The 8,560-nt window shown below is 50.1% G+C and overlaps 1 protein-coding gene across 2 annotated transcripts in view; it reads right to left on the bottom strand.

Annotated features, from left to right (window-relative positions):
* Nucleotides 1–569: 569 nt before the first annotated feature.
* The window catches only part of RBP2 (retinol binding protein 2), an 18,659-nt gene continuing 10,668 nt past the window's right edge, over nt 570–8,560 (bottom strand). For both annotated transcript variants that reach the window (XM_023749361.1, XM_023749362.1), the window contains 3 exons: nt 5,828–6,006; nt 2,529–2,630; nt 570–786 (listed from right to left, as the gene is read on the bottom strand). In XM_023749361.1, the coding sequence (XP_023605129.1) occupies nt 736–786; nt 2,529–2,630; nt 5,828–6,006 (332 nt within the window). In that variant the 3' untranslated portion in view covers nt 570–735. The remainder of the gene's footprint in view (nt 787–2,528; nt 2,631–5,827; nt 6,007–8,560) is intronic.

Raw genomic sequence — 8,560 nt, forward strand, 5'->3', positions numbered from 1 at the left:
GGTTCCTGCTCTGCCACAGGGGATGGGCTGCACCTCCTCAGGAGGCTCCTCTCTTCCCCAGAGCCCACGGGAAGATCCCCCAACCTCCCCAGGTCCCCAGCCAGCATGAGGCCCCAGCCTGGTGCTTCCCTGGCTTTCTTGCTGCAGGAACATGCGTGGCTGTGGGGGAGCACAGCTTTCCGGGAGGCCCCTGTCATGGCTGCTCAGGCAAAGTACAAACTAGAAGGCATATGCATCTTAAAATAGAATCTTGGAGAAACAAATGTGCTATCTAAAGGAATGAATCTCAAATAGGCAATGTTCAAGGATTAGGAGGAGATACTATGTTGGCCAGAGAACATTTCCAGATAAAACAAACACCCTCCCCCGCCAAACAAATGAACTAACAGAAAACCAACCAACAGGCTAAACTAAAATATAAACAACAACAGAGCCACACAGAAAACCACAGGCAGGCAGTCACCTGTTCTGCTTGGGGATAAAACTGACAGTTCTACAAATACAGGGAGAGAGAGACAAAGGATTTCAAAGTATGGGAGTGAGTTTTGTTTTTTCATTTAATGCCAGGTTTCAACGAAGGGAGAATATGTTTGTCACTGGTACACATTCGTTCCGTGTAAAACCCATCCAGATGTCTTAACAGGCTCTGTCAGGAGTGGGAGGGTCCCCACGGCTTCGTCTCAAAGCCGGTGAAGAACCCTTCACTGGGAGTGTGGAGCAGGCCCCTCATGGCCATCACTTCTTTTTGAACACTTGATGGCACACCTGGTCACCGCATGTCAGATCCTGCAACATCAGAAAGTGGGTGAGTGGTGAACAAGCTGGGTCTTTCTTCTGCCCGGCCCCTGGCCTTCGTGTTGTCTGTGATTTGGGTGGGAGGTGGGGGGGGGGGGGGGAGCGACTGTAACAAAGAGGACACGTATTCTGGGCAAAGTGCATCTCATGGATCCAATCAGCTGACATGCCCTGATTTGATTCTGACCCTTGAATTGAGCTTGAGCAACTATAAGAACGAAAAATTTGAAGAAATTACCCTCTTGGGCAGGATTTCTCCTACTTTCATGATTAAAGCAACATCACCTAATTTGTAAAAGGCAGCAAAGCCATGAAGGAGAGAAGGCTCTAGTGGGGAGAAGCATTCGGAAGGCAAGGGCCTAGGAAGATGCCTGCTGGTGACCCGTGTGGCTCAGCCATGTGGGCTTTCTGGCCTTGGGAGATCAGAACGTTGGTTGGTCTTGGCCCAGGCAATGAAAGGGTGTGGGCTGCAGATAAGATGCTGTTTTTCATCCAGATAGAGCAGCGGTTCTCAACCTGTGGGTCGCGACCCTTTGGGGGTCGAATGACCCTTTCACAGGGGTCGCCTAAGACCATCCTGCATATCAGATATTTACATTATGATTCATAACACAGCTTATGTGGCCTAAAAGCAGTTCATGAAGTAGCAACGAAAATAATTTTATGGTTGGGTCACAACATGAGGAACTGTATTTAAAGGGCCAGAAGGTTGAGAACCACTGAGATAGAGGGAGCCCTCAACCCTTATCCGTAACTCATGACCCTTTAAGGGAGGAGAGAAAAACACGAGTGTGGGGAGCACCAGGAAATCATCACAGTTGACGATGAATCCATTGTCTTCACCACAGGGACCATTGGGTACTGCACTACAATTAAAATGATCCATCATCCAAACCGGAGCAGGTAGGGAAAACCTTCCATGGAAAACAGTGCATGCCTCCCATTGGTCATTCATCAGCTGACATTGCCTCTGGAATAAAGATCCCAGGGGAGGCAAGGCTGGTCTGAAGGGCACATGGTGACCTGAATACTGACACTGGGGCCAGGCACCTGCCTGACTCCACAGATAAATGAATGAACGATGTGCCATTAGTTGAATGAGCCATTTATTTAACAAATGAATGACTGAATGCATGAAGGAGTGAAGAATTTTTCGCTGTTTGAATGTTTGACCCATACATTGCCTTGAAGATTGAAGAATAAAAAAGTAAGCTACCTACACAGATATAATTCAAGGATATCAGCCATGGTACCTCCTGCACTGCTTTAGTACTGAATAACCTAAAATAGTTTGGCATCCGGGGGACACAGCTTATGTGGTCTACAAGCAGTTCATGGGCTCTGCTGCCCCCGTCCGTTCCACCTGCACCCCAACCTCTCTTTTCCAAGCTCACATAGCTGCTGGAGGCCTGGGCCCACCCTCTCTGGGGACATCACATGTCTCTCCAGCTGCTCTTTACAGGTTCCCTGCATTTCTCCATGGATCTCAGCTCCCTCACTCAGCATTTTGAACTTTCATTTTAACGGCAGCCATCACAGAAACGGCCATATAGATTTCTTCCTGGAGACCCCTGAGCCAGACAGGAATGGCTTTCTGACTCTATGACCACACACATTTGGCTGGAGCTCAGGGGGGGAGTGCAGGGCCATTTTTCTTGTCAAGGTGCCTGGCTGAATGAACAGGCAGCTCGTGTGAGCACAGAGGCAGGGAGCTGGGCAGACCCGGGACTTACCAGGTACAGCTTGTCCCCTTCAACCCACTGCCTCCAGCCGCGGTTCTCCTTCTCCCCCTTCTGCACACACACGAGGACATTGCCTTCCCAGGTGATCAGCGACTGCAACGACAAGTTCCAGCAAATCAACTGCGTGGCCTTGACTGGGACCAGACGAACATCAACCTGCGGCTGCAGTCCCGACGCTGTGCCCGGGCTCCCGCCTGGCCGCCGGGCAGAGCCCTCAGCCTCGGCCGAGACCTTCCAGGCTCATCTCCACACACACCTGCCATTCTAGCCAAACCGGCTGGCTGAGGCTGGGTCTGTCCTCTTTTAAGGAATTCTACTCTTCCATTTTATCCTATGGGACAGATAGCATTCCAAGTCAGGAGGGGGAAAGATGATAAATGTGACTGTCTCGCGATGTAACATTTCTGGAAGGGAAAACACCTCAGAATCTGCAGATGAATAACAAACTGGGAAGTAACGTCAGACAAAAGACCTGCGTCCCTTCTATATAAGGCGCTCCCATAAACCAGTAAGAAAAAGATCATTAACCTAATAGGAAATCCAACTGAAGACGCCAACCCACAGCTTACATTTGGGGTGGGGAACGTCATTTGGGCTGGCCCTGCCAAGGCATTAGGAGTGAGTTAATTAAATGTTTGACCAAATAGAGCAGGCTAGTTTTTAAGTCGATAACTTTGTACGGCCCTCGGATGATGTTATAAATATCCAGATGGCCCTGGGCAGAAAAATGGTCCCCCCCCCCTCTCCCCCGTGACACAAGGAAAGTAAAACACAACCCTAGCAGATGGCTTTCAAACCTAAGAAAAGACAATGGACTTCACTCATGATAAGAGAAATGCAAATGAAGGCTTTTTTGATACAATTCATCTCACAGTCAAAGATAAAAGAGTGATAACACACTGCAGAGGGGTGGGCACCCTCCTCGGTGGCTGATTGGCTCACCCACCCCCTGTCGCCCCTTCAGGCTGAAGGGTTCCAGTGAAGTCACAGGAAGGAGGTAGTGCCCAGGGCACCTGCTCTGTGCTGATTCTCTTGGGAACAGCCCATTGCGGGAGACTGGGCAAAGTCTGTCCTGGGTACTTCTCAGTCCCCACTGGAGAGGGAGAGCCAGAGCCAGAGAGAGAGAGAGAGAGAGAGAGAGAGAGAGAGAGAGAGAGAGAGAGAGTGAGTGAGTTAGCCCCAACTGTTTGCTGTGGGCAAGCAGAGACAAAAAGTAGAAAAGGGGATTCATATTCCCTCTCCCTCTCCCTCTCCCTATCCCTGCAGGGCTAAGAGCTGATCCTGGGGAGAGCGGGGTCTGAGGGAAGCGGAGAGGCAGAAGGAAAGTGGGTGTTAACGCAGGGAATCATTTGAGTCAGAAAGGGCTGAAAGGACACCATTCATTTCAGGAAGAGGGCGTTCTCCGCCATCCATGGTGATGCAAGAACTAGTCAGAGAGAACAGGTCTCTTTCTCAACCAAAACGCAAAGACTGGGGGAAATGAATCATTTTCAACTGAAATTCTGCACCAATTTTCCTGTGAATTCTGGTGTCTGATGCATGGGCCCTCCAGCCACGCAGTTCAGAAAAGCCCTGTGGATCCCTCAGCCTCTCGGGTGGGGCTTCGCAGGGGCCGTCCCAGGGCGCGGACGCTGAGGCTCTCATGCCAGGTCCGCTCTGACGGAAGCATCTCCAAAGTGCTTTTCATTTCCGACTTCTTTAGCGAGGGCACTGAATATAATTCAGCCTCGACGTGATGGCTGAGAGGACAGTGCCGCAGGACGGCGTGAGAAATAAAACGGGCCCCGCTCTCGTGGCTTGGACGTCAGTAGCAAAGAAGGATGACAACCTTCCCTTCCAATCCCAGGGAGGTGACAGCGCTCATGGCCCTTGACTTGGGGAAGCGCTGAGACCTCCAACTTTTGAAAGAGCTTCTGGAAGCAGGAGAGAAGGGGGACTCCGGGGAGAGTGGGGTGCCTGGCGAATGAGGAAGGGCAGGGTGGAGGGTCCTGGCACTGTGAGGGGCTGGCCTCTGCTGGGGGTGATAACATGGGTACCTGGGGATAGGATACCCAGCTCACCTCCCCAGCGTGGGAGCCAGGGCAGAGGTCCCGGTGGCTGCATTGGCACAAATGGGGTGGGTGCTATGAATATTCAAGCTGCCCACCCTCATGCAAACTACACGGGCACGGACAGTGAGCAGCCAATGGCAGTCGTTCCAAATGACCAACCAGAAACCCTTTCCTGGACTGTGTGACCCCTGGGGTCCTTATATGATGCAAAGGTTGGGGTGGGAGAATCCTTCAATTGGACTGAGATTAACTCTCTCCCCATTCCTACGCATGGGGACTGACCAGGTGTAACTGGATTTGGAAAACCAAAGGCAGGCGCACGGAGTGTGAGTGTGAACACTGCGACAATTGCTCACCAGGCCCTGATACCACATGGTGATTCTGGAGGAGAGGGGACCGGCTGTTACCCCTGCCTTCCCCACCTCCACCCACTGCCCCCTGCTGCTTCCACTCTCTGCCTTATTTACAAACCGCTCCTCTGGGTGAGGGCCGGCCTCCTCTGCACTCCAGCTCCTGGGCTTGGAGATAACACGTGAACTCAGGGCTGCTGGCTTTCAGAATCCTCCCTATACCCACGCCACTCAAGCACCTGGCAGTCTGGCCTTCGGAAGCCTGGGGATTTGCTCCATTAGGTCCTGGGAGCTAGGGTGACGCTGACCCAAAGCCAGAGACTTGCCCGAGAATTCTGGAAGTTCCTGGGACGGGAGAACCCTGACTTCACTCAGTGCACTGAGTGTTTTGTTTGCTATGCACTTCATTCTTCTTTAAAAAATAAACCAGTGGGGCTCACCTAAAATGGAGATATTTCTTATGAAAACCTACGAATTCTCAACATCTCTTGGGAAAAAAAATCTGTGAACATGAGGCATCAGTCCCTCGTGGCAATGTGTGGCTGGTGCTGAGCAGGCTGGCCCCCGCCCCCCCTCGCCCCAGGAAGCTACCCTGCTCAGCTCACAGGGCGGAGTCCTCCCTACGACATCCCACCGGGCCCTCTTCTCGTTGCCCGCCAGCCCATGCCAGACCCTGCAGGGGCCGCACCCTCCAATCACTCCTTTGCTTGTAAGCTTAGTGCAGAAGCTAGCTTGCCCCTTCCTCCCTAAGATAATGTTGCTTAGCGCCGGCATCATTAAGTCCATCCTGGTCCCCCTTCCAGGTTGTTGCTGTCATTTTCCCTTTGTGAAGCCAAATAGCCAGCCCCTCCAGAGTGTGCACATGACAACCGCCCGGCCAGCTGGGTACCTTCACAGTCCGGTTGTCCAGGCCCTTGGTGTGCTCCTCAAACTCCACTCCAACGGTGAAATCCAGGTCGTAGTTGCGGAACGTGCTGTTGGTTTTCGTCTTGAAGTTATCGCCGTCCTGCTGAATGATCTTGGTCTGAGTCAGGCGGACTGCGATCTTGCGGGTGGCGAAATCAATATCTGTTGGCAAAGGGAGGGGTGGAGGTCCGGATGTGCTCAGCCAGACTCATTCATTTCTTTAACAAGGCCAAGCAGTCAGGACCGGAGACACAGGGCAGGGCAGGCCCCATTTCTCTGCCTAAGCAGGAAACAAGAGTTGTCTTACACCCGGCCAGTTTGGGCAGCTCAGTCAATTGTTGGGGAGCCCTGGTGGCAGGGGGAGGTCGCAGGCAGGGTCATGCCTGAGCTGCAACTCTCCAATATGCATTCATGTACACACACACACACACACACACACACACACATATCCCTCCGCCACTGCAGCTCCATTCTACTTATTTGACATATTGGGTTTCTTTTGAAGAGTTTGCTGAACATACGACTTCATGTTTTAAAAGAAAAAAGACTGTTTAAAACTCACCAGCCTAGATCATAGGCAAAGATGGAATTTGTTATTGTCTACCAGCAGGGAAGGGTACATATAAACTTCCATTTTTAAAGCAGATTAGGAGCTTACTTACGAAGGCTGTTCTCCCTCCCTCACCAGCTTTAAGTACTCCAGATACTGTAGACCAGCGGTCACCAACCTTTCGGGCCTCACGGACCACCAGTGGTCCTAGCACCACCGGTTGGCAACCGTTGCTGTAGACACTCAGTAAACACTTGCTTTGAGATTTGCTTTATTGTTTTTAAGGAAAAGATGGCCATTTGTTTATGTTTTTATTATGAAAAATTTCAAACAAACACAAGTAGAGAGGAGAGTACCAGGAACCCTACACTCATCACCCGGATTCAACAATTACCAAGATCTTGCTGCATTTATTCATCTACAGCTTTTCTTTGTCCCGATATTTTAATGGAAGTCTTACTCATCTCTTAGAGACCATTAGGAAGTAAAAGGGAGCATGCCCTTCAATGGAGTGTTGCATTTCCCAAGCTCTGTACTTTACAGTAAAAAGCTAAGTGCTGCGTGCACCTACTTGCTAACCTCTGGTTATACATAATCCATCCTTCAAGCCAAAAGGGCGCTATCTTTGTGGAATCAACCTAGAAACGGAGGATAAGTCTGGAGCTGCTAAATGTGTTCCTTTGCTGTGAACATCATTAAGCTCTTGGTCTCTCACCAAATCATATTTGACCCCCTTTATGCCTGTAAATTCTCCAGTAAAATGGGGGAAAGATGGCTTAGCTCACAGTTATTTAAGGTAAAAATTCACTTAAAATAATGATAAAATGCTTTATCACTCCAAACCTTGGCCGTTTCTGTTTTGGTCAAACCCAGTCTGGAGTGAAATGTTTGGGCCACACTTACACATCCACCACCCCACGCTGTCCAAGGGCCCGGACTCTGAAGAACAGTCGGATGGCGGCTGATCTGCTCAGTTGCATGGCCCTGGCCCGTCACATGGACATTGTGTCAGCTTCCTCACTCCATGGTTTGGCCAGGGGGTAAACAGCTTTAGCTTTGGCCCTCGGTGCTGAGGCCCATGCTGGGCCACACCCTGCTGCTGGCACCACAGGTGGAGATTGAAAAGAAAAAACCAACCAATAACCAACCAACCAACCAACCAACCACAGGTCACATATTAACCAGATGAAACAAAGAAGGCGGCTCCTCCAGGCAAAACTACTCAGAAAGAACTGGGAATTACAGAGGAATTCAGAACCGAGGTGTTTGTCAGAGAACAAGCCTATTTTCACTGCCCAGATGTGGATAGCAAGGCCCAGGGACGTTAAGTGGCGGGTTCCGAGCTACTCAGCTGGGCTGGAGCTCCCAACAGTTTGCCTACAAATGCATTCCGTGTATCAGTCACAATGAAGGCTTTCCCAACAGAAAATATTGCTTGTCCTTGGCTGCTTAGAAAGGTGGATCGCAGTTTAAAATGCCTATTTGCTGGGGGGACCGGCTTGTCCTGGAAATAGCATCCCTACTCAATCTTTCTGACCGGGGCCAGCGGAATCTTGTTAGAGGCTCTATGCAAATGTGATCAAGCACCACTTCTTCTCTGGATTGAAAAATGGCCTGGCCTCTTGGCTACCCTTTAGCGTTTACACAGGCCAGTTAATCACGCCACCTCTGCTCCACTCTGGGGAAGGGAGCCGTGATATTTCTAATCAAAAGGAAGGTTTACCTGCAGCTGTAGAACACACACGCGCACCCACACACAGGTTACAGAAACGCTTCCCCTTTGTACTCCGCAGAGAAAATTATTTTCCTGCTATGGTATTCTAACACCAGGGTTATCAAGTATGTTTTATCTGCTTCTCTGGATGAAAGGTAGCTCCGAGCCTGATTTACAGCTGGGTGAAATGAATTTCTACCTCGGGGGAGAAGGTCCAAAGGCAAGCTAGTCCTGAATAATATATATATGGCTTGTAGCTGCCGCAGAAGAAAAAAAAACAACTCTGAAGTGACTTTATTAAAAGCATACTTTTCATAACTGCATTTTGAACAATGCAAGCCATAAAGGTGAAATATGAGTATGCTACTCAACATTAAGATGCTTTGTAATGTTATTGTGAAAAAAGCTAGAGTTGCAGGCTAAAAGGGCAGGCGCTCTTTGTAAATTAAAGA

This window comes from Myotis lucifugus, unplaced genomic scaffold (genome assembly GCF_000147115.1).
Source record: "Myotis lucifugus unplaced genomic scaffold, Myoluc2.0 scaffold_8, whole genome shotgun sequence".
Lineage (NCBI taxonomy): Eukaryota > Metazoa > Chordata > Mammalia > Chiroptera > Vespertilionidae > Myotis > Myotis lucifugus.